The sequence below is a fragment of the Empidonax traillii genome, unplaced genomic scaffold, assembly GCF_003031625.1.
Source record: "Empidonax traillii isolate 1590-97213 ecotype Southwest subspecies unplaced genomic scaffold, ASM303162v1 scaffold539:size425684, whole genome shotgun sequence".
Classification (NCBI taxonomy): Eukaryota; Metazoa; Chordata; class Aves; order Passeriformes; family Tyrannidae; genus Empidonax; species Empidonax traillii.
The window spans coordinates 85,441-112,584 of record NW_020955732.1 but is presented as its reverse complement, the minus strand read 5'-3'; the positions used below and the strand labels follow the sequence as shown (position 1 = coordinate 112,584).

The following is a 27,144-nucleotide window of genomic DNA, read 5'->3' as shown; positions in this document are numbered from 1 at the left end:
CAGCAAAGGTGTTGAGGGTGCTTTCAAACCCTATCACCCAAATAATTTCTGAAGATGTTGAAGCAGTGTGGGGACCAATCCCTGGGGTTTCTATTTTTGACAGGAATCCAGCCTAAATGATGCCACTGAATGTGAAAATTATGATAATTAAATACTAGCCTCATTTATTTCCCTCAGTACATTTAGGATATAACTTCTCGTCTTATTGAATATCACCTTTAAGGAAGTAAAAGACTGGTCTGAAATGTTAGCAGATCCTGCAGAGGAACAAAACTGCCAGGAGATCAGTTTTGTTCAATAAAGAGTATAAACTATGACATAACATCTTCATTCTTATAGGATGCCTTAAACATCCCTTAATATATTTCAAATTCTATACAGATACTATTGAGGAATATATTCAGTGCAGGTACCTGAGTGAGCAGCTGCAGTGTGAGCTGCAGGTTGAGCTCTGTGTGGCAGAGCCCGAGGCAGAAGGCCATGATCTGCTGACCCTTTGCACAATAAAAGCCCGGGGAGCTGCGGCCCAAACAGGAGACTGGACACTCAGAGACACAACAGGAGCTGGGGATTCTGCAGGAAGAGCTGAGCCTTTCACACACAGGTAGACTGTGAGGATGTAAAAGCCCAGGGGATTCTTTTGTTCAGGTCCGTCCTTTAAGGCACCAGCTCAAGCTATTTCTGTGTTTCTGCACTGTGAATAAATTGGTTTGTGGAACAAGACATCTGAGACTCTGCTGTGGGAAACCTGGGATCGAACTTGTGAGGAAACCTGGCCTGACTGCGTGAGTGCAGGGTGTGCAGGGAGTCAAGGGGGAACCTGCCAGCTCACTACAGCCACCTGCTGCAAAGGGGCACTGAAAATCTCTGGTGGTGGGAGTGTGACTAGCCTGTCTGGGTGGTCGGACAGGGAAGTCTCATAGCAAATACTATGAAAAGTTCTTCTTCCAGGAAGGACTGTTTTCCAGGATAAGTATTGTGTGATGTGAGTGCTCTGTGCTGTCTGTAAATTTCGATACTTTTGAGTTTCCATGTCAGATAGTAAGACCTTTCTTAAAGGCAAACTTGTCATCTCTTAGCTCCTCACAATTTATATCAAGATTTTACTTAATACAGTTATAGATTTAAAAGTATTTACCATTTTCTAATTTAGATTGCAGACTTAGAAAGATAATTCTTTCCAGCATTTCTTTTTAAGCCAAAGTTTCAAACTCATACCTAGGCTGCTCACAGTTACCATAGAAACAGGAAATGCCCCACAGGAAATGAAAATATTTCTTATGCATTCACCACTGAAGATCATTAGCTACTTGATACTGTCTTTCAGGGTAATCAGAGGAAATGATGTAATTTTTAGCCTCAGTAGATCTTCCAGCTTTAGACTGTAGAATATGAATTGCATGGGTATCACTCAGTAATAAATACAACGTTCTGTCAGACTTAGCAGTTCCAGTGGCAAAGAATGTAACCAGGGTTAGCGATAAGCTCGTTGTGTAGCACACACTAAAGTCAATGGCACAGTTTCATTATAGATATTTAACTTAGAAAAAGCTAGTATGTCTTTTTTATCTTTTAATGTGTTGTACCTGCTTCTTCATTTCCTGTCACATTCTCTGAATTAGCATAAATGGTTGAAATATTGTGGGAAAAATGTGTGGACTGGACATAGAGAAAAAAATCTGCACCATTTTCTTCTGTACTGCAGGCTTTATACACGTGGGGAACAAGGCAAATGGAAGTTGAGCTTGTTCTCATAATCAAATCCTTTACTTATGTGATTTTTTTTTTCTGTTTACATCTCTTTTTTTTCTCTCCAAGTCAATAAAGTTTCGTCTAAACATGATGGGATCTTGTTTGATTGTACTTACAAAGCCTCTTATTATTATGACTTGTAATCAAAATTTTCTTCCTGCTTCAGGAGAAAACAAGGCAGAACATAGCAGAATATTTGAGATTTCCATGCACATAATGAGAAGAAAATAAGCTTGTCTGATTCAGTCCTGGTTATGTCTTTTCAATATAAAACTTTAATGTATCAGCGTGCTACAGTTATTCCATAACTTTTATTTCTCCAGGTACAACTGTGCCAGCATTGTTGAATAGCACCTCCAATCAACTTTATTTACATTTTCACTCTGACATTAGTGTGGCAGCAGCTGGTTTTCACCTGGAATACAAAAGTAAGACTCCTTGTTCTTTGAAACTTTCTTAGGAAAAACCATGTATTCATATTATTCTTTATGCTTACTCGCTTTTTTGTTTTTCCTTTCTTGACTACCAAGCCTGGTGTAAGTGGTATCTATTAAACTGTAATTTTAAATGAAGTGTCATTTGAAATTACTGAAAACCAGCTTTCACAAACTAGCAACATATAACAAATGAACCTGGCAAATCAGAACATTTTTAAAAATGTGGGCTTTAATATTGGTGTGAGGTTTCTTCAACATATTTCAGCTTAGTTCTGACACTTAGGTGGCCAAAACCAAAAAAAGTAAGAGTTAATTTCCCTCCTTGGAAATAGATAAAAACTAGAATAAATAACATATTTATTTTCCATATATTCATGCATATATTTATGCCTCGCTGTTCTTTTTCTTCAAATTATTTTCTCTCAACAAATTGCAGTAATTACAAAGCCCAACATTTTAATCCCAGAGCTAAAAGAAGAGATTACAGTTATCTTGGTAAATCACCGGTAGTATGAGCAAAACAATATAAAAATTTTAATTGAAAATTCTGCTATATACCAACTGTTTATATGTTTTTGAGCAGCTTGGTTCTGAAATACAGAGGTTTAGAGCTATAAACAGTGGATTACCTCACATAATTATATTTAATGCAAACACGTATGTTCGTATTATTGCATCTCTCCAAAATTTAAAATACTATAGAATAACAGTAAATTCAGTATATGTGCTTGCACAGTATTGCTTTTAATGGGAAATAGGTATTGCTAAGAACAGTTCTAGTATTTAAAATGTGATGACGACAGTCTGATGAGGATTTTGATGAAGGTCAGAAAATAAATACGCTTTAATTTTTGAGTATCAGTGTGCTCTCTTTTCTTTCAAAGGCCACTCAAAAATTTTCTTGAAAATTGAGTTAGTTTTTTCTATAACACAGTGTCCACTATTAATGTCTAAAAATAGTAATGTTGTTATTAATATTTTAAAGAAGTACACATAAGTTAGATGTTTTTTAGTAAACTCTATTTAGGATTGAGATTAAAAATTGTAAATAAAAGATAAAGCTGCACAGAATTTCAAAATATTAGTTTTTCAGCTCATAATAAATATTTTAAACAAACTGTAGTCACAGGATAGCCTTATGTTTTCATTTAGTTTCCTGTATATTTCAAGCCTTTATATGCAAATATCTTGTAGGATTTTTCCAATACAATCATTCTAATGGTGATGCTGAATGAAAATATGAATATTAATTATGCCGGATTTTTTTTAGAATCTATTATTTTGACAACTTCCCTTTTTTTTTTTTTTTTTTTTTTTTTTTTTTTTTTTTTTTTTTTTTTTTTTTTTTTTTTTTTTTTTTTTTTTTTTTTTTTTTTTTTTTTTTTTTTTTTTTTTTTTTTTTTTTTTTTTGTCTGGAGACCCCTCCTCCCCAGCTGGTCTTTTTGTTTCCCTCCTCCAATCTTTCTCCTTAACCTTAAGTGAAAGTATAATTCCATATGAATTGTAAAGAAGTACAAATTTATTCTAGGAAGTCATACAATGATCATTTTTAAATTAAATTTTTATGTTTTATTATCGCTGTGACTCCTGAAAAAAAAACCTGTTCTGTTAACAAGTAAAATCACTTAGATTTATACTTTTGTTCATCTCCTACCACAACTGTGCTCTGCTAAAGCATCTATTGACTTCAGTGGTGCCAATATTTCAAGGCCAGGTTTTTTCAGAAGTGCAGCTCAGTACAGGTCAAGGTACTGAACATTGGTTCAGCATTCAGAGCTTAGTTAACTATTCTGTTGATAGTCTAGCAGGAAAGAAAAATTTCCTTTCTTCTGTGTCTATATGGTCTCTGCAGGTCTAGCAGGAGTGCAGTGTATCTCTGTGTGTCTGAGTGCAGAAACTGACCAACTCCCCACAGGAAGAATTTGCTGTTTTATATTGAGCAGACAACTTATTAGATCAGGGAAAAAAGCAGAGAAGGAAGTACCTTTTCTGTGTAACAAGATGCAGATATTGCTAGTGTTTGATTATGAATTCTAAAGCTTGTGATCATTTGGAAGCACCATCTGAAAAAATAAATGCCCTTGGTTCAGAAGTCAAGCTAAAATTTGGAACAAAGTGCCCTGTTGTTGAGAGGTAGTCTCACTAAAAAAACCCACAAAAATACCAGCTATCCAGGAAAAAATATTCAACATGAAATGCTGTGTTTGAACATCAGATACTTTTGATAAAATCAAAGGAAAAGGAGAGTGGTAGGATCACACAATATGTGTGCAGCTTTAGGTATCACAATATAAAAAGAACATTAAACTATTAGAGAGCATTCAAAGGAGGGCCATGAGGATGGTGAAAGGTCTGGAGGGGAAGTCACATGAGGAACAGTGGAGGTCACTTGGTCTGTTCACCCTGGAGGAGACTGAGAGGAGATCTCATTGCATTTACAACTTCCTCATGAGGGGGAGAGGAGGGCAGGTACAGTTCTCTTCACTCTTGTGAACACGACCTGGGAAAAGGGCATGAAGCTGAGTAGGGGGAGGTTTAGGTTAGATATCAGGAAAAGCTGTTTGGCCCAGAGGCTGTATGACCAGTGGAAAAGGCTCCCCAGAAAAGTGGTCACAGCACCAAGCCCATCTGAGTTCACGAGGCATTTGGACAGCACTCTCAGTCCCATGGTGTGACTCCTGGGGTGTCCTGTGCAGTGCCAGGAGTTGGATTTGATGATCCTGATTGTTCCCTTCCAAGTCAGGATATTCTACGATTCTATAATAAGATTTCTTCTCTACTGAGAAGACTTTTAGGAATTACAGTAGAGAGAGTTTTTCTAATTATAGATATTACTAGAAAAATATCAATTCTCAGTAAGAAGCTGTCAAGCTCATCAAATCCAAATCTGAACTTCAAATCCTGCATCCGCAGGATACAGCAGGGATAGAAGAGACAAGTTGAACCTAAGAGTGTTTCATCCAGCCTTACCTTTTGCATATATCACAAATTACATTAGTAGATGAAACTGCTCTAAACTAACCATTTCAGAATCCTGCATTCCTGATGTGCTAACATGAAAAAAGTCTTTATAATGGCATTAGGAAAGGAGAATCACTTAGGAACATTCATCGCAGAAGAAATTCCAAGGATCAAGGAGCAACAGCAGAGAGTGTCTTTAAGTCACTACTAAATTATTTCTCCACAATAAAAATTATTTCTTTTTTAGAATAAATGGATGAGATTTTCTACTTAAAAAGATATTTTAACAAATGTAAAACCAAAGATGCTTGGTTTTCGATCACTATGTTAGGGAAAACCGCTTTATTTCAGTAAAATATATTTAGTTTGATGTCATTGGATCACATATATTTCACACTGTAAATTGCTGTTTTGAAGTAATACTCATTTGAAGTAACTCATAAATACTTTATAAAAGCTTCAGCCTTTGATGACAGGTTATTTTAATTGTAAATATCTTAAGATATTTTAAGTATTTGAAAAAGTGCTCTTTTATTTCTTGAAGCACTTTTTTTCCTTTAAGCAATATGTCTTTCTTTTGCTCTATCCATTTGCAGGTTCTTTTTATGTATGTCTTTATTTTAATGGAAAGGGTCTGAGCAGTCTGCTCCTGCAAACCGAAGTGCATGTCTAACCTAAGCAGTGCATAGCTTTCCTTTGTAACCTTCAAAAACACACAAGTCTTATAGTGAATAATTTAATTTTGTCATTTGCTTTAGGATGATTTTGTGACAGACATCAATGTAGGTATGATTTGGTTGTCCAAGTTGAGTGGGCTTAATTTTTATACTACAGTCAAATTGATGACTTAGATTCCACCCACCCCTGTCCCGTTTCTTTGTTGTTTGTTTTGCTTTTTTATTTGGTTTGGTTTGGTTTGGTTTTCAAGTCAGATACACAAACTTACTCAATTTAAAAGAAACACTTGGTCAGTGCATTAGAAAAAATTCATTCCAGTCATAACATAATTTTAAGTATTGTTCAGAGTCACTGTGTGGTGTTGTTTCTTGTTATTTCAGAAGGGTTGTAGGTGTTTATTCTAGTTGCAGCAAACTATGGTAAACAAAGCAGTAAAATACGCAGTAGATATCTGTAGGAAAGACAGTAATTAATCATTTAACTAATCCTTTGTATGCATGTGGTAAAATAAATAACATAATTATTTGCACAACAAGCAGCAAGTCCAATCAATATGTGCTTTGTTGCATTTCTAGTAAGTACAACAGTAGGAAGAATATATATTCCTGATATTTGATGAATTCCTTTTAATCTTAATGAACAAAGGAATCAATTATCCAAATTATATGGTTTAGAAATGTGCCTGTTTAATTCAATGGCTATTGATGTTTCAAGCTTGCTCTTAAAATCTCATTTATTAATTATTAGTTTAAATATTTTAGTTAATATGCAAATAATTTTAAAAATAGTCTGGAAATGATGAGTGTTTGCTCAGCATGCTGCTTGAACTTCTCAGCTGAAGTCAGGTTTGTTTTAGTAAGAACTGAATATGACTGAATATGATGAATACTGACATGTTTAGGACACAAATATCTATAAATATATATATATATATAAAATGTAGCAATTAGAATTAAAATATTTCAGTAAAAATCCTGTTTGATGCAATCAGTGTTTTAATAGTGTCATCTAGCCTTATTGCCTTGTATTAGGATGTATGGCACAAGTTAGCAGCATCCATTTTACAAGCTCTTAGCTTACTGCTATACCAAGACGAAGGAATACATATGAGAACATAAGCTTACTTTTAATTGTCTCCTTTTCTGAAACCACTCTATTGCATCTTTTCAAGTATTAAAGGTTCTCAGCAGCTGAAATAAAAGGATTCACTGCTAAGGGGACTAGAGAAGATGACTGTCTTTTGCAGAACTTCTCTATCATGAAGATCTCTAATAAATTCAAAGATAAAAATCAGGCTAGCAGAGAAGAAAATGCATTCTTCCAAGCAGCATATTGTATTTTACAGGTTCAGATTAAGATCTTTCATGCAATTCAGTCTTTATTGTGGCTCTTCAGTGCAGCAATCTTTTTTTTTTTCCCCCTGTGTTAAAGCAGGTGTGAACCATAAACATGCCATTTTTAATTTAACAGGTCCTGATCCTGTCAGTATATCTATACAACTTACTAGCTGTTGACAAGAATCTGACCTCTCTCCAGTAACTCATCGAGATAAAGGCATTTTCTAGGCTGGTGTCTGAAGCATGAAGTTTTGAAAGGGACAGCTTGGATTTTGATATACACCATCATCAAAATGAAAAGAACAATTCACTCCAGCTTGATGTTTGGAATATAATAAAGATTAATATGTTTCCCTTAGCTGCATGGGAGTGGGTGGAATTCAGAAAAGACAGCCTGATGACTTTTGGTCCAGCTGTCAAGAAATTCATGTGTTGTCCAGCTTGCAGCTTTCAGAAATGGACACTAATGGCCATTCACATTGTCAAATATGCCAGCAAGGATTTTCTTTCTGCCAGCAATGGCAGTGATGTCTGGACAGAATCTGAGGTAATTGCAGGCATGTATATAATTATGTAAGTAAGACATATTTGTCTTATGCCACAGCAGAGCCAAGAAACCATTTAGCAAGCAGTAAGTAGAAGAAGGTCAGGGAGAGGGTTATCATTCTTGACATTGATGTGTTCTCTTTTGTACTGCATAGCAGAAGCTGAGCTCTGAAGAGCATGCATTGAAGCAATCCTTGTCCCTTTTTGATTGCTTGGACTTGACATTTAACATGTTTTCCCTTTATTACTGACTGTTCACATACAACCTAGTATAATAATGTATTTCAGAGTCTCTGAATATTTAGGTTCTCTAGTTCATCCCCAGATACCAGAATTTATTTGCTTTCTCTTGATCATTGTTTTGATTTTTGGATCAATTCTAACTAGTGCTAGCATTATGTAATGATTAGAATAACAGAGATTTGAGGATTCAGAATAGTGCTTCATTCTGCTTTCAACTTTTTCTTTTCTTTTGGGGAGGTAATATTGCTTCTTAATGTCAAGTATATCAAATAGAGTCAATTATGAGTGGTTTTCACGCAATGTTTTGTGACATATTCTGGTAGAATATTCTATAATTTGCATCATCAAAGCAGTAGTATATACAAAATATTATAGAAAGTATAAATATCTACCAGAGTTTTACCTAAGTATTAGAATCTGTTAAAGATAATTACGTAGTATAATACCATATCTAACAGTTGTACAGAAAATTACTTTGAAGATTTTCTTTTGATAATAGTTATTTTAAATTCTGTATGCTATTTAACAAATGGTAGAAAGAGCTATATTACAAACACATTATTAGTGCTCTATGCAGTCACTGTTATAACTTTTTGTAACTCAGAAGAATATGCTTATTCATACAGAAAATAAGTTTATTCATAGAGATCTAAGACTTCAGTCCTGTTGCTCTCAACATACAGGAATGCTGAGTTCAACCAAAATGCAGGTTTCTTGATGACAGGAAGTGAACTTCAAATTTACGTTCACATAATTCAGCAAGTACATAGCTATCTATAAGCAATTTATTCATCATGTCTTGATTAGGTGCTTATTTATTTAATAATAGTGAGCTTGGGTTAGATAGTTTTAAATTTTATTTTCTATTCAAGAGTGAGATGGCTGAGGAAATGCAGAAATAAGGGCTGATTCACTTAAGATAAGTCTGAACACTGGGTTCTCAAATTAGCAAACAACAGTCTGTATTCAGACATGAATACATTTGTGGAAAACAGAGTTGTTGGCCAAAAGAATGATATTGGTAAACTTGCAACAAAACCAAAATCATTAAAGTTAATAACAACATCTTTGTCATTATTTGGAACATTACAGTCCCACACAGTGACACACATGAAGTTCTTGGCACCTACACAAGGTCACCATTGCATCATTTGAAAGTTCATTGTATTGGTAGAACACCAAAATTTGTAAATTCCAAAAGAACTACTTCAGGGAGATCCCATTGCTTGCAACTACAAAATAATTCTTTATGTGCTAATTTTAAAATTTTCAGTTTAAGAACTCTTGCATCATTTTTATGAAGAGTACGCTCTCACTCAGAATTAGAATGGTTTGTCATTATCTTCATTCCTGATAAAAGTGAAAAAAATAAGACTAAAGGGCACTGGACACAGAAAGAACATGCAGGACTATAGAACTTATTTCCAGAAAAGTAAAAAACTGGGGCAGCAATCAAAATTTCTGGTAAATACATAAAACTACTGCAAACTTCCATGTCCTTTGTTAGGAAAAAATTATTTACTTCAACTACACTTTGAGCTGTAAAAGCTAGAATTGTGTGAAGCATGAAACACAAAAATCTAATATGTGCATTTAATATTCATAAGGCATTTATATTTGAGTGATGAAAAGTAAATACATAGAGGTTTAGGCCATAAAGTTAAAACCCTGTTGCGTGAACAACATCTGTAAAAAACCTGTATTTTTCTAGGAAGACCAGGGTCCCAGTGAATAATATCACATATTTCATGCTGAACCATCTGGAAAAACAGACTCAAGATGTTAGATATCAGAGTAAAGTCAAATATCATGTATTTTCTGTACTAAACACTGTCTAGCTGCATTTACTGTCACCAGAAGGGTTAGATTTCATAGGAAGACACTGAGAGTTGTAGTCAGGTGGTTTTTTTTTCACAGAAAGAAATTGAAGGATGCACAGCATCACATTCAGGCAAGTACAATGTTAGTTTGATTTTTATAGAATTTTATTCTAATAAATTCTAAAAATCTCCTCTCACACATTGTGGAAGTAATTTCCATTCTGTTCTGGCTTCCACATATCATATTTTAATAAAAAATCCCAGTTACTTATTTATGTTTCAATAGTAAGTTTCTGTAATTAATAAACAATTTCAAAATTTAGATTATACATTTTAAATTAATTTTTTAATTCAAAAAAAAAGTTTTTAACATTAAAAGGGGAATGAGATTATGTTGTCAGACCATGAATTTAAGAACTAATTCTTCTGGTCTTTCTGTTTTCAAAGAAAATCTTAAAAGGACATAATTATTTAATCTAGTCCACAGTTTCTCAACTGTCTTGTTAATTTGAAATATTTTAGCTTAGATAGCAGAGTTTTTATTTGTTTGTTAGTACTGACTAACAAACTACTCTAGCTAGGCACCCAAGGGGAAAAAAAAAGTGATATGCACTTGACAAAAAGCAGAATCTTGTACTTCATATTGAAAAATTTAGGAGAACACATTTGAGAAATTAGTAATCATGGATCATCTTTGTGAAACTAATCTTCTGTTTGCTAACACCTGCCTTAAAAATAATTAAGAATGGACTGTCCAGTCAAACTTATGAAATATTTAGTTTTGGGTTAATTTCTGAACTTCTTTATATCAATGAAGTTGTCTAAACATAAGGAGCCACCAAGAAGTTCTGCTCCTTTTTTGCTGAAAAGAGAGAATGTGCATAAAGTGTATTCCCTCTTTCTTTCTCCAATTCCTTCACAAGGATACTTTCTTATCAAAAAAACTTAACAAAAAAACTCCAGGCTGTTCAACAAACTAGAACTGCAATACTGCCTTAGAGATAATAAAACTGTATAGCAACATGACATAGTAATTGATATAGTCACAGTATATAATCTCTGTGCTTCAGTCATACCACTTGTATTCTGCAAAACAGTTCTGAAAATTTCTGTGTTTCAACAAAATTTCAATTTAGTGTTGAAATGAATTCTTAATTAATGTTATCTTTAAAAAAAGGCAAATCTGTGTACACTTATCTATGTTCTTTCAATCTTTGTGTTTACTTTTCTCAGCTGTAGGCCTTGCAGCCTGTCCAGAACCAGTAATTCCTAGCAATGGGATCAAATCAGGAGATAGATATATGGTGAACGATGTTCTGTCATTTCAGTGTGAGCCAGGATACACATTACAGGTATTTCTTTCTTTCTTTTTTCTTTGAATTATACACTGTGGAATAATTGCAATAAAATGGCAACAGACCCACCCAAAACCTATTCTAATGAAGAATCTGTAGTGTGTACATAGAGGTGATTTAAGTAGAGCCTATGTGAGTGCTCCCACACTATAAAGCTACAAATGTATGACATTTCTGGCCTTCAATAAATCTGGACTGACAAATCTTGTCTTAGATCAACATACCATTGAGGAGTAGACCATCACAATGGACATGGAAATAACAGGGTTAAAATGTTTCCTGTAGGAAATTAATATAGTACTATGCTGTGTATTACTGTGGTTTTCCTTTTTTGGCAGTGATTTCTCTAGGTGAAATTGTAACCATGGTGGTAGAAACACATCCTGAGATTTCGTATTTTGTTCAGGAATTGTAAAATTTCTAAAGCAAATTTTATTTGTGCTAAATCTACTCTTAAAAATCCTTCAAGGCAAAAAAGTATTTAAAATTACTTTACTGATTGAGGATGTTTTCTATTTACACACTGGTTTCCCATGGTAGATGTGATTGAGCTGCTGTTTGTAAATGTCTAAGACCGAAAACCTCTCTTCTCTCATCAGTTAGTCTAATTCATTTACATATATTCCACCACTAGTATGATACATTGAAAACACCTGAGATCAGAATATTTTGGTTGGTAATAGGTCCCACTCAAGCCAATGCAAAATCTGTATCAGAGAAAGCAAAGTATCACAACTTGTTCTCCAGACAAGGATAAATTTCCCTATCAAAGGACAGCCAATTCAGTGTTCCCTCGGCATATATAGGATTTTTCTTACTTCTCAGTATTCCTTACCATTCTTCTAAAATTCTGATAGGATTCAGACTTAGTGTCTTAGCTGGCTGTGGAAACACCTGCACATGAAACATGTCTCTAGGTAATCAGAAACATACTCACCTTTTCCGTCACGTATGACAAAGGGTCAAATATTTAAACTAATCCTTGCTCTTTACATCTTTAAAACAGAAGCATTCCAGATCCATAGCAAAAAAGATTCTGTTATATGAGTATCCTACTTATCAAAGATTCAAGACTTGAGCACAATACAGCCTACTCTATCCTTCACTGCTTATTTAATGGTTTGAAGATGATTGCTTAAAAGCTAGATGATGGTTCATATGTAAACTAGTTAAGCTTTTTTCTTTCCAGCAAAATAAAAATTAATATAATTCTGAAAATACCTATAAGTATGAAACATTTAAAGTTTTTAACTTTATTTTCTCTATTTCATTTTTCCCTTACAGTATCCTTTGTAGGTAGCATGTCAGTAAGAAAATGAGAAATTTGATAACATTTTTACGATATGGTTCCTTCAGAAGGACTATCTATCATTAAAGCTTGGCTCCCAAATAGATTCTGACTTCCATTTAAAGACTTTCATTGGGCCATGAACAGTTTTCTATTTCAAAGTAGTATTGAACTAAGTATATGATGAAAGGGCAGATTCTACGGATATATAACAGCTCAGTAATTATCACAAGCCAGAGATTTTTCCTTACAGGCAGTTTGCATTGTGACACTATTTCAGAGGAGAATTCAGAGGGAAAAGGTTAAGGAGATAGATATACAAAACTGTGCATTTACCCTCCAGGCTAGGAAACAAGCCCACACAGTTCCACTAGTGCAGATGTATCTTATATATCCTTATAGTGCTTTTTTTGCATGCATTGAGCTAAATTTAGCATTATTCCTAGACTCAGGACAGTCTATTTCAGTGCAGAATCTATCTGGAAGTCAGCCTGCAATAAACTTGGTTACACAGCAATAAATATAATTGTATTTTAAGAGTTTTTGGATTAAATAAAGAGTAATCCCCTTTTTAGGTTTTCATTGTGACCCTAGAGGTAAACGGCCATACACCTCCATGGCCTAATTCAAACTAAGATTTTGTGTTAGGACAGTAACCTTAATCTTAAAGTATCATTCTTCTTCACTCACTAGGATAACAAAAGGATAACACAAGTATCTAACTTGAAACTGCTTAGATTCAGTGGGGTGACTTCTATTACCCATCATATTACACCCTCTTTCTATCCCTACCTTTTTTCAGCTGGAAAACGTTTGAATTTTGCATATGAGAAAAGGTATTATTGCCTTTTTAATTATATGGATTAGAAGTAGATAAACTCTCAAGATACAGCTTCCTCAAATCTTATGTCTGTACTTAAAATAGTATGGATGAATTACTGAGGTGGAATGATAACAGTAGACTATGAATCCTTCAGAAGTGGTTGGAATAAGTACAGGAAACGTTTTGAAAGTACACATTCTCAGCCCTGACTTGATGTTTTGGATCTATTCTTATTTAGAAAATAATCAGAAATGTGAGTTCATAAATACAGTATTAGTATAAAGCAATCATGTGAGGAAGAGATCTTCATGTAAAAAAACCCTCATCTGTGATAAACCTAAATTTCAATACACTGTGTATATCACTATCACAAAACCATATTTCTTTTGTCTGTATGCAGTTCTTATCTGTAGCCCTTTAATATGACTAACTTTACTTTTGTTTTTATACTTACAGAGATTCTATCATTAAATACTTTCTTAAAATGCCACAGCATATTGTCCCTTAACTGTATTTTTACTTCTATTTCCATACATATAAAAACTTAATACTAACATGGAATACTTTATATATACATATATATATAAAATACTAGTATGGAATTTGACATATATAAAAACTAGTTTCATGAGCTTATCTAAAGTGTAAAACAAAAGAGGTTCAATATTTAAATTCAATAGAAAAGAGTCTGAATCTTTTCAAAATCTTATTGAGAATTTCTGTGCTGATGGACTCTGCTGTAAGAAAGTGCATACACATTTATGTTGCTTAGACAGGACAAATAAAAATGGTTCCAAATTAAAAATAAGTAATAATGAAAATAAGGTTCTATGGGCACAGTATGTTTGCTATTCAAAAATATAGATCAGCACAACCTTGCAGGATATTTTCTTTTTCCACTTGGCAGTGAATTTATCCTGAGTCTTTAGAGAACATATTCACAGCTAGCAATAACAATCAGGTGAGGATTAGTTTATAATTGAGACTTACCAGAAAAGTCATAGAGCTCAAACTACTACCTAGAGATACATAAGAAAGGTAATTGCTAGCTGTAGGATTAAGTGTCTCCCCACAGGAGGGAACTTTAAAAGACTGAAATCAGAGTGAACTCTTGTTGAAAAGATGCTTCAAGCCAGAGGAATCATTTAATTTTATTTTTCAAAAGATCTTTTATAGGCCATTTTATGATTTTCCTTACTGTGGTAGTTAAATTATGGCTTCCCCCTCGACTCACATCACAGACATGCAATCACAGAAGACTAGAAAGAGAGAGTAAAATAAAACAATGCAATCATAGAAGACCAGAAAGAGGGAATAAAATCAAACAGCGAACATTGCATTAAGTAAATTATTCAAAGCTAATCCATTTTGCAAGTAACTAAGATGACACTAAGTGCATGCACATTTTTTCCTTTAAAAAGGCTGCTGTTAAGAAATAGCTTTTTATTCAGTTGTTATCAATTTGTAGTGTTTTTATACGAAAAAGACTAATTTAATTTCTCATCATTTTAGTGAAAACAAATCTTTTTTTTCCTTTCAAGTAATTTTCTGGATATACTTCAGTTTGGCTTTCAGAAGCTGATTGCCTAAATATACTCAACTAAATGATTAATAAACTAGTTTTATTCTGTACAATTCTATATGAACTTTATTCAATGTAATGTGTGTAAAAATTCCAATTAATGTGGAAGTAATTTTATCAAATGAATTTTCCTTTACTGTAGTTTAGTTATTCTTTGCCTTTTTTTTTTTTTTTTTTTTTTTTTTTTTTTTTTTTTTTTTTTTTTTTTTTTTTTTTTTTTTTTTAATAATGTGAATATGATTGCTATGGACAAATTATATTTAAATAAGTTTTCATATTATATTCACAAGATGTGCTACCTTCCTAAATACTCTTAATGGACTTAATAGACTTTTTCTTAATAGACTCTTAAAACACTTGATAAAAATAAAAGAAGTGATGTTAATATATCCAAGTGATTAAAATAAGAACCAAACCATGTTCGCAATCCCATGTCTCAATCTTTGTATCAGTTGCTTTCACTCCTGCCAGTTGATTCAGTTTTCACATTCCAACAGCAGAACGCATAACTGAATTCAAATTGACAAAAAAAAAAAAAAAAAACTTTTGTTTGTGCTAGTGTTTTCAGTCTGAACTGTTACCAGAGCAAACCAAGCCGGGATCAGTTTGCGGTTGGTCCTAGGCAGCCAGCCTGAAGTATGTGGGATTAGACTTTGCAGGTTATAGCCATGGTTTATTTCACTTTCCAGCTGCCACATGCTTCTGCTTGGTTCTTGGGATTTTTCTTAAAAATAGGCAGAGTAAATTAAACATGACAGCTAAATAAAGAGGCACTTGTTCTTGTACATCTGAATGCCAAGATATTGCACATACACAGTGGGTCATGATGAGAGGCCATGTGAGAGGTCAAGGCCTGCTGGTTATTTTTTGATGACTGTCTTGACATGGTTCACATCCATACCACCTATAGCAAGTAGATGTGGAATAAATTCCTCTCTGTGTCTGTACTGCTTACCCAGAGCAACTGCAGCCTAAAAATCAATGCCTGTGCTTCCACTGTGGATGGAACACACTAGAATTGAAATAGGGAGTGAACTAATTTGACTATATTAATGCATGTAGTTAGCTGCTTTTGTCTTATGACTATACTTATATTTAGTCAAAAATGTGAAGGGGTTTTCAAGTTAGCAGAAGAAGGGTGTTTTAGAACATTTATCCATTAGAAAAATAAGAACATAAAAAATGAAGTATTTGAAAATAGTGTTTCAGAAATTCATTCAAGTAATTGTAATGCAGTTGGCTGATATAAGAAAAGACACTGATTAGATTATCCAGGAGGTCCTCTGTAGCTCTGCCTTTCAGGAAAGTCCCATAATGAATATTTGTAATCTAATATTTTGCCCTTTCCAAACAGGGCCGTTCCCATATTTCTTGTATGCCAGGAACAGTTCGACGCTGGAACTATCCATCTCCTCTCTGCATTGGTATGGATCCTTACTTGTTTTCACCGTTCCGAGCATCAGTCAGAAGAAACTCCTGCCTTTGTCATGCCTGTTGTTCCTCAACTTAATTCTGTTCCGTTCAAAACATTTTTTAGTTTCCATTTGTGTCTATGAAATACAGAAAAAAAAAGAGATAATTTTTTCTTTATATATAGTGTATATGCCATTTTAAAAAATATCATTGCAGTGGGTAAAGGAGGAAACCCATTGTTTAGCTTGTCCTCAATACTCTGCTTTAAATCAGCCTGGATCTTCTTCATAAAGGAGAGGAAATTAACACATTCCTTTGCATCATGCTCTGCTTGGAGAACATTCTCAGGAACAAGGCAGGTCATGCAGGGCACCTAAAAGATTTCACAAAGAAGAAGGCAGTGGAGAGCAGCTCTGAAGCCAAGCCTTCCGGGGGGGGTGTAATGAAAAGGAGTTTTAGGGAGCCAGAAAAGGCTGTCTCTTTTCATCTGAGGAAGCTGTTAAATCATGCTGAGTTAAAAAGCATAGCTAAAAAGAATTTTTTAAGCACACTCAGGCAATTCCGGGCAGCTGTTGTTGCTAGAAGCTCGATTCTCTGCAGGCTTCTGCTGGCCCCACCTCCTACACATTAACACCTTACCCTAACAGATCTGAGCTTTCCCTGTGTAGAAAATAATCTTCTGCAGTATTCTTTTTTGGTTATACAAAGTTTACAAGAGTCAAGATTCTGCTGTCTTCTGGCATGCTTATTTCAAGAAAAAGCAGGAATTGAGGGGTGAGAAGCACAAGTTCATCATAATATTCTATCACTTCAGCTTTGAAATACATTCTTCAGTGAATGATTTTAATTTTAATAATCAGTCAGCAAAAAGCCGTTCCTATGAGCTTCATATCTAAGAGGAATTTTAAAGATTGGGATGATATAGAGCAATATTAATGTGAAATGGCTTTAAAGATTCCTTGTCAAGTTGAGCCTATATATTATTTTATATTGTCAGCTTCTGCAGAAGCAGTCACTTCTGATTAATATGAAAGCAGTGCAAGTCCTTCAAATCAATTTAAGAGATGGAGAATTTATTCATGATGGTGTGTTTGGGGGTTTGGGCAGGTTTGTTGCTTGTTTTCTTTTTGTGGTAGTCTTCTGTTTCACCTTGCATATTATAGTTCCTATTTGAAAAGAGTGTGCTCATTGAATTATGAAACTGTGCTATCCTGCAAGCTAAAATACCTCTAATACTAACAAACCCTTAAAACATTATCCCATCCCCCCTTCTCCTGCCTCCAACCCTTAAAATGTTGATTTCTTCTTTTCACTAAACAAGATATTTAGCATTGAAGTTAGAGATATTTAAGAAGTTTGAGACTGATTTCTCAGTTTTTTAGAGGAGTTCTTCCTATTTTGATTCAATTTTTTTGGTGTCATCCAACACATAGATTATTTTAATTTTTTAGTACAGTTATTAAACAGTGTCACAGTATCACAGTTGTGTTATCAGATCATGTATCAATGTAATACCTGGCATGAAGGCTCACAGGCTTTAAAGTAATGATTCCTCAAATTATAATTATAAATTACAATATTTTAATTTGGTTTCTTGAAGTTGCTCTTCCTTCATATTACTACCCTAGCAGAGGTGTAAATCAGCCACCTGTTTGCAAATTGCTTCACATATTTCTACCTTGGTTTTATGTCATTTGAAAAAATGCAAATGGGTTTTCAATTTCCAAACACATGAATTTGCTGAACCGAAGCATACTGATAGAAAGCAAAGAATAATTCTGTTATGCAGTTAGTCTATCCTCTTCCTGAATTAAAGCAAAAAACTGCGTTGGGGGTTTTTTGTTCGCTTGTTTTTAAATTCAAGTGTGGTTTTAGCTATATTGACTAATATATCTGCTTCTACATCGTGGATCAATATCATAAATCAGTTTAATTCCAAATTTGTTGCTCTGATTGTAAGGAATACTCAACATAACACCAGACGTTTTTAACCATAATTGTCAAGCTGAGAAAATGGGTTATCCAGTCTATGTGTGCAACCATACAGTTGTAGTTAAATTACAGCGAACAGATGGCATTAAGTAAACATTTTGCTTTAAATAAATTTTTTTTGTTGTTGTTTCTCCTTCATGAGGAATGTTTTGACTGTGATAAATTTGATTGTTTGGGGGTCATGGGGATAAAATGAAAAATCCATTTTTTAAATTAAGCATATGCCAAATATTAGAAGTAATCTTTTTAAAAGATAGAATGACTTCTTTTTATTTTTAATAGCTAAGTGTGGTGGAACACTGACAAACATGGGGGGCGTGATCCTAAGCCCAGGTTTTCCTGGAAATTACCCGAGTAACTTAGATTGTACATGGAAAATTTTATTGCCTATTGGATATGGTAAGTAAACTTACATTGGAAGATCAGTTATTTGTTATCATCAGATTTAAATATATATGAGTATTCTGATTTCTGGTATGCAGTAGATTTTATCCAGTGAATGTACTGTGAGCCCTTACATAATTATTTGCTATCTTTTGATTTGAAAATGGTTGGCAATTTAAAAATATATCTTTGTCAAAGCACCTTGTTATTAACTTTTTGTGCCTCAGAAACTGATTTCAAAGCAAATGAAACATCTGACATGAAGATATATGAGATGAAACAAACAATGTAGCGTTGAAATTAATGATCTTTTGTTTAAAGTCCTTAAAATTGGGACTTCACTCAAGTCAGACTAATAAGAGATGGCTGACATAAAGACTTTGATACGTTCTGTGTGTACAGCTCTACTGCAAACATTGGATTAAGTTTTCTTATTCAGCAGGTGAAATACTTTTTGATATGTCCCACTCTGCATAGGTCAGACAAAGTGCTAGAGCTAAATATCCCATATTCTTACAAGTGTTGCTTTAAAAAAAAAAATAAAGTTTATTTGGTAGCTTATTTAGTTTTTCCTGAAAAAGAAAATAATACTTTTTTTATACAATTGATTCAGTCTCAAACCACAGAGGCAAAGAAATGAGTTATAAACACTACTGAGTGAATTACCCTGGTGATTAATCTATAAGGTTCTCTCCTAGAGTGAATATGTCTCTACTACTAAATAAGACTGTCAAGAAGACTTTAGGCATTAAATATTTCATGCTGATTTGTTGGTTTATTCAGTAATTCTGTTTTATTCCCTTACAGCTGGTTCTTCAGGGTCTGCAAGGGCAAGGTTAGGCCCAAGCAGTGCAGTTGCAAGTTACTTAGGGCCATTTGGCTTCCAAACCAATGGTTCATCCCCCATTCCTTTTTTAATATCACTCATGCACATAGTCTGAGAAACTTTAATCCATATGAAGTAGTGCCAGTACTTCGAAACAGCTCTTGCCATGAGATTATGCTTATACTTCTGACTGTTCAGCATTTCTGGAATGCGGAAAGGTCTGGGTCAACCACCTGACTCCCATGGAGGGTTTGTGGTAAACTCTCCAAAATACCTGTTGCCAGTTTGTAGTTCAGTGCATCTTATAGGGCTACACAAAGAATGAAATGGCTTTAAATATACACTGTCCATGAAAAGAAGACAAATATAGGTGACTCGGGTCAGGAAAACAAGGGTAGAGTAGGTAGTTGAAACTGGGTATGTAAACTTCTGCCTCTGAAAGGACACTCCCTTAGTAGCCTTCCTGGGTGCTGAGCTGATCCTGAGTCTCTATGAGAGACCTGGCCCAGTTGCAAGGGGTGCTCCTGTGGCAGAGTCCTGACCATACCATGACACAGCAGGATTTGTGATGTGCCCCTCCCAGAGTGTTTCTGTTGACTTGTTTAAGAATCTGACAAATCCCTGGTTCTGACTATCTGACTTCCTTTCATTGGTCACTTAAGGTATGGTTATGATATTCATTGGTAACCAAAAAATTGGTAACTCTTGTAGTACTTAGCAGCTATTTCCGTAACTTAAGCATCCCACTTTAATAGTGACTAAAATACAAACATAGTTCCTATAACAATTATTATGATTTTTTTATTATTTGCATGCTGTAATATTAAGCAACATGAATTATAAAATTGTAATTTTTCTTTCTTTCTCAATGCTGCAGGTGCACACATTCAGTTTCTGAATTTCTCTACTGAAGCAAATCATGATTTTCTTGAAATTCAGAATGGGCCTCACCACACCAGTTCTATGATTGGCCAGTTTAGTGGAATTGAACTCCCATCACCCTTGCTAAGTACTACTCATGAAACACTTGTCCATTTTTATAGCGATCACTCAGAAAACAGGCAAGGATTTAAGCTGACATACCAAGGTAAGTGCAAACTAGCACAATGATGTTTATGGTTAGAAAGGAAAAACAGAATTCTAATTAGTTTTTATTATTATTTTAAACTATGTATTTGGCATATACTATATAACATTTTTAAATCTGTGGATTGTTTAATTCATAGGAATTTTTAAAAAATTCACTGAAATTTTTAAAACTGAAATTGTATTGAGTTTGGATCTTTGTTTTATTGATGTAAAAACCTGAGAACAAGATGATATTACTTGCCAAAGGTCACATAGCTGATTCCCCTTTCCATTCCATTAAGGTATACTGTTACTGAAAAATAGTACTAATATTTACTGTCTTATTTTTCCTTTTATAAAACCTTGTTATATTTAATGTAATGGGTGAGTATTTCAAAATGCAGTAAGAATTATTTTCAATAAACAGGTGAAAACTTTTATAATTCCCAAGTTATGTATTTGCAGTCTAGACTTATGTGAAAATTAGAAGGAAATTAAATGACACCAGATAACACACATTCTATATCTATTTTCAAATACATATAATCAGTATTTGAAAATGTGAACTTTTTGTGATCTTCCACTTTTGGCTTTTTTCTTGATCTTCATTTTTTTCTATCTTTACTATGCAGTTTTGAAACCATTGGCCAGTTTTAGTCAAATTTCACAGTCCTGAAATAATGCCCTTATTGAGAGGAAAGACTGAGCATTACTCCATAGATATCAATTCAGTTTGGCTTGCTGGCTACGCAGTCACAATATTCATCATCACAACTCTTTATTATGCAGTGTCTTCCCTAACTGCTATTTATGGGATACAGATGTGGGAGGGAGATAAAATATGAGAGCTTGGCATGGGTATCACATTCAAAATTTTCATATGGGCAAAAGGAAGCATACCATATATAGAAAGCTAAGAAAATATTTTTAGTCCAACTGATGCTCACACAGTCACTTTTATCATTTCTATAGAAATGGATTTGTAAAGCCAAGCAGTTGGAGCTGAGCACCTGACACATAAGTAGGTGTTTTTTCAGACTTCTTCTAATTGATCCCATTTTAGGATGTCCTCATATACTATAATTGGGAAAAAAACCCACTGTTTTTCTAATAGTGAAATTAATTTAATTTACCCTTAAAAAAAATGAGAAGTAGGCAAATAGAATCCATAGTTGCAGTCACATTTTCCAAACCCATTCTAGCTGTCTTAGTGAATGTGTTGCATATTAGGAAATGTGCACAAAATTGCATAACTTAATCCTAATCTGATTTTTTAAAATGTACTTAAATTTACATTTAAAAGGATTTAGGAATAATATATTTTTATATTTTTTTATTGGATGGTTCTAAACCCAGTTCAATTCAGGGACTATTTTTCATATATTAAAAATACTGCCATTTCTACCATCTAGAGTATAATAAGTAAAGGTATTAAGGTAGCAGACTTCTTTTTGCCACATAGATGCCTTTTTTGTAGATAGCAATCTAAAAATAAAGGGAGATTGGTGATGGATATGTTTATTCAATAAAACTTGCAGGTTCTAAAAAATGAAGTTTCCTAGAGATCTTAGGATTTTATGAAGGATAAGGCTTTTTAATAACCCTTCATCTCAAGGGAAAGCTGTCCCAGTTTAAATGGGACAAGGGTCTTTTGCTGAGAATGGATTAGGAGGAAAAGACCCAAACTTCTTTTTCTAAGCAATTATAAATCCGAATTTAAGAGGCTCCGATTGAAGGAAAACAAATTATGGAAAAGGGAAAACAAAAAAATAACAGCCCTTTATTAAAAGGTATGTGTGTATTAACAGGAACACAAAAAAAAAAACAGTAAAACAACCAAGCAATACTCCTATACCCACCAATAATCCCCTTCAAGAACAAAACCGATAAACCAGCAAAAGGAAAATTTAAATAGTTCAATTTTTAGCACCCTTTGGTGCAGTTCCAGCCACAGTCAGCAGGGGGCGCCACCGGGTCACTGGAGATGCAAAATTTGTAATGTCCTGTACCATTCACCAGGTGGCGCTGTTGAATCACTGAAGGAGCAGAAATTGTAATGTCCAGTGCCCGTCACCAGGCGGCGCTGTGAGATCCTTGGCTGCCACCAGGTGGGGGGGGGGGGGGAGAAGGGGAAGGAAAAACAACAGCAATAAAACAGAAAGTTCTCCCAATGGAAGAAAACTCACAAACTTCAGCTGACTAGGGTCCGTTGTAAGCAGGATCTGCAGCCAGCAACAGCTGAGCCAAGAGCAGCAGCAAAAACTCCCCTCCAATAGGAAAGAGACAAAGAAACCCGGCAGTGTCTGCAGCCCGCAGCAGCTCCCCTCAGGGCAGAGAGACTGAGCTCCCCCCCAGCCTCCACCCCCTTCCAGTCATACACCCTAGTAGCCCTCCCCAACTCCTCTCCCTTCATTGCTAGGAGACTAACCTCTCGGCCATTAGTGACCAGGCCGATTCCTTTGTTCACCTGATGGCTCATCCACAGAGTACACACGCAGGGGGGAAGGGAAAGAAAAATTCCTTGCTGAAATCAGAACTATGACAAAAGCAAAGAATATGAATACTGTAGAGTGAATGATGGAAATAATAATACTTTTTCACAATTTTTCTACTGTTTTTCTGAAGACTGAAAAATGCTTAGGAGATTGAGGCTTAATATAGCCTGGGATTGTAGTTTGAGCACACTATTTTCTGGAGGAAGAAAAGTGTATGCACACTAAAAAGAGTAAAATATTTTCTCCCCATGCTTACAGGGAGCTAGTGCTGCCCGTTAAGCACAGGATTTGAATATATCACCTAAGGTTATATAGGTACTGTGTATTTCTGAATGCAGTAAAAAGCTTTGTCTCCTTAGCAGAACCCTAGGGAAATTACAGCTCTGAGAACCATTGCCAGTCTGGTCCTTATTGTGTTATGCTCTGCTGTTTTCATGTTTTCTTATCCCTTTAGCTTTGCAATTGTAATACATAGGGAATGCTGGGTATTCCATAATGCTCAAGATGAATTACTGAATTTCTGTGTGTTGTGGAAACTTTTGTTTCACTTGTTGCAAGAAGGAAGTTCATACTGATTGCCAGTTGAACTATTGGAAGCAGTTAGAATACATTTTATTGTATATTATTTTTATTTTTCTTAAGATGATAAGGAATCTAAAAATGCTTGTTTTTCAAAATATTAATATTTATTTCTACTTTTTCTAATGTTCAAGTAATTATTGTCCTGTTTAATTAAAAAAATAGAAGTGTTGAGAAAAGCTGTCTTCTGTTAGGACTGTTGTGGTTTTGCCACCAATGTAAAGCAGCAAAGAGAGGAAGCAACCAAAAATACTCAGAAGAACATTTCTGTATCACATTTGACTGGCAGTCTTGAGTTTCTGAGACCCTCGTATCTGTCAAATCTCACTATCTGAGATATATAGACAATCTATGTACACTAGGTCTGAGGGGAAGAAGAAAAGTCATAGAAGTTTGATCGGTGAGCCAAGGTATACTAGGTCAGAAGAAATACATAACTTTCATGGTCTTTGAGAGATTGATAACAGAATTTAGTTCAAAGAATAATACAGTTAGTCTAATGTTTCATAAGATGTATTTGTATCCCTGTCTATATTACTAATGTTACCTCAGCTTTTAATATTTCTGGAATATCTTTTTTCCCCACATCTTTCACTTTAGAGCTAGGCTTCTTCAAGGGAAGCAGAATATATGTTTGATTTGTGTTATTTTTACTGTGGAAATCCTAGTTCCTATTATTAGAACTCTAAGAGTATTTTCAGTCTGGTCTGAATTTCAATATAGGATAAAGCTGAATATGAGGTAAGAATCCTACTCACATATATTTAGAGAGCAACATGTTCCAGAAGTTACACAGAAAAAAGTTCAATTTGCACTTCCTTTCTTCCAAAAACACACTCATGCACATGCAAAACATGATTTAAACATGATCAATCTGATGATCTTTATCTAGAAAACAGACAATTGTGATGGAGCTTCTGAGTTATAGGAATCATGGAATGAAAAGGAGATTGTTGCAAAATTGTTCTATTTCTAAAATGGTTTTAGATGATGTCCTAAGGAAGGAATACTAATGAAAGTAAAATTCGATCTTTTGGAGGTATCATAGCAAATTATTTTCTAACTCATTAAGTGATGTTTTGTGACCCTAGTCCTGAGTCATGACATCTGGAAAGATTATATTCTTTGGTGCCTATAACAATAAACCGAGGTTCCGGATTGCCAGTCCTACCCTAGGCTGCTGCAAATTGCATCCTGGGCTTTCATAAGAAAAGGCATGGCCAGCAGGTCAGGGGAGGTGATTCTCTCCCTCTATTTCACTCTCTTGAGACCCCACCTGGAGTATTGTGTCCAGCTCTTGTGCTCCAAGCACAGTCCTGTTAAAATGGGTCCAGAGGAGGGCTAAAAAAATATTCATATGGCTGGAGCCCAATGGAAAAAGGCTGAAAGAGTTGGGGTTGCTCAGCCTGGAAAAGGGAAGGTTCCAGGGAGTCCTTATTGTCACCTTTCAGTATTTAAAAGGGTCATGTAAGAAGAATGGGGAGACGCTTTTTACCAAGGACTTTAATGACAAGAGGCACCAGTTTTAAATCAAAACTGGATAGATTTAGATTGGACATAAGGAGGAAATATTTTAAGATGATGGTGATGAGACACTGGAATAGCAAAAGCTGTGGATGCCCCATCCTCAGAGGTTTTCAAAGACAGGTTGGATGCAGCTTTTATGAACCTGTTCTACTGAAATATGTCAGTGACCATGGCAGAGGGGTTGGAACTAGGACATCTCTAAAAGTCCCTTCCAATTCAACCCATGCTAGGCTAGTCTACTTTGAGAAGTGGATTTTTTTATTGTCTGTAGTTATACACACCATGACCCTGGAGGAATGAACAATAAGCCTAAATGAAAGTTTTAAGTGAGCTAATGGGGAGATTTTCTAGCATTTAAGTGATTGCATGCTCAATTCTCTGCTAATAATTTTTCTGTAAAGTATTTGTTTCCATGTTTAAGTGTTACAGAAGTATGTGGCACTTGAAAAGCCAGTAAGTCAGCTCAGTGTTTATGTAAGATGGAAAATACATTTGAATCATAAAAAAAAGGATAGCAGGGGATCAATTACATTTCTTTTGTGATTTATATTCTTTTCTTCTCAGTGGATAATGTACTGTGCAAAGAAATGCCAAATGTCTATAAGAGATAATTTTAAAATTTAAGAATTTGACTGCTGCCAGCATTGGAATGAAATCTTTTTTACAGACTTCCTTTACATTGGACTTCTTTTCAGACTATTACTAGAGTTTTCGTCTGCCATGAAATAGTATCTCAGTTTTTAAAGCTCAGCACCGAACAAGTCTTTGGGCATGACACTCATAAAAAGAGTTTTCTTTTGTGAGGTATGACATCAGGATTTGTTGGTAATATTTGATAGTCATGACTGAATAATTAATTGCTATGTTAAATCAGGTGTTATTGCATATATCAAAAGAAAAAAGAAAAGAATATAATTCATATTTATACTAAAGCTATATAACATACTGCCTGAGTGGCCTGTAAATCATGATATCATAGTCAGATGGATCACCTGACCAATAATTTATGAGTCATCTACAGGATTTATACCAGAAAACACATGTAGAGTACCTTCACATTTTACATCTTATTTTTTAAAATAACAAATAATAAAATACACAATTGTGCTCTGCTCATGTGTGAGTACTTTCACCTGTAACTGGCTGACCTTCAAACTTATGGTGATCTGCTTTAGGCAGCTCTACTACTTCTACTCTTACTAAAACAAATACCAGAACAACCTCCAAAAGTTTCTGTACGTGTTTTGTTTTCCTTACTTAAAATAGGCAAAAAGCATATGCTTCTCTCAATAAACAGTAGTTGTAATTTTAAAAGCTAGGCTTTTTTTTTTTTTTTTTTCTTTTTTTTTCATTTACTATCCAAAGGACTGTAAGGGATACTGCACAAATTAAAGGGACAGAGAGATGCTGGTGCTCTTTCAGGATTTCCTCTCTCACCTGAGTGGTTCCTGTGTTATCATCTTATGCAGATCAGTGTGATAGGGTATTTTTTCTGAAAATAATTTTTAATACTATCTTAAAAATTCTGAGGCTGTGTTTAGTACTTTTAAATTGTACGCTATGAATACTATACTGCAACAAGTTAACCAAGAAGAATGATGCTTTTCACGTGTATTCATCTCCTCAAAAGACTGTACAAAGTTTAAGAGTTCCAGTATTTATTGTAGTCATTCCAAAACTCTCCTGTTGTAGCTATTGGGCAATGTAGTGCTGCACCTTTTCAAAAAATCTGTGAGATCATCTGACCCTCCAGAATAATCTTCTGTTCTATTTTTAATATAATTTGCTATGTGGGCTTTTATATAGTTTAATATATCAGTCCTAATATGTCCTGTACTCCTTAATAATCTTTCTAGTACTCTATTTTGTATAAAGATGTTGATACTAATGATATTATCTGTAGTAGTACTAAAAAAATAATGATAGCAGGAGTAATAATAGCATTAAAAATTAATGAATCATTACTAGATTTAGCACAAAAATTTAATGAACCACAGTTTAGGTACCATAAACCTTTTTGCATTTCTTTTCCAGCAGC

At 34.4% G+C, this 27,144-nt stretch overlaps 1 protein-coding gene across 1 annotated transcript in view; it reads left to right on the top strand.

Annotated features, from left to right (window-relative positions):
• Positions 1 to 27,144, top strand: part of LOC114064379 (CUB and sushi domain-containing protein 1) — a gene marked incomplete at both ends in the record, with an annotated part of 349,288 nt that overhangs the window by 245,586 nt on the left and 76,558 nt on the right. The window contains 5 exons of the mRNA XM_027897375.1: positions 2,076 to 2,180; positions 11,008 to 11,126; positions 16,177 to 16,246; positions 18,510 to 18,626; positions 20,315 to 20,524. Of these exons, the coding sequence (XP_027753176.1) occupies positions 2,076 to 2,180; positions 11,008 to 11,126; positions 16,177 to 16,246; positions 18,510 to 18,626; positions 20,315 to 20,524 (621 nt within the window). The remainder of the gene's footprint in view (positions 1 to 2,075; positions 2,181 to 11,007; positions 11,127 to 16,176; positions 16,247 to 18,509; positions 18,627 to 20,314; positions 20,525 to 27,144) is intronic.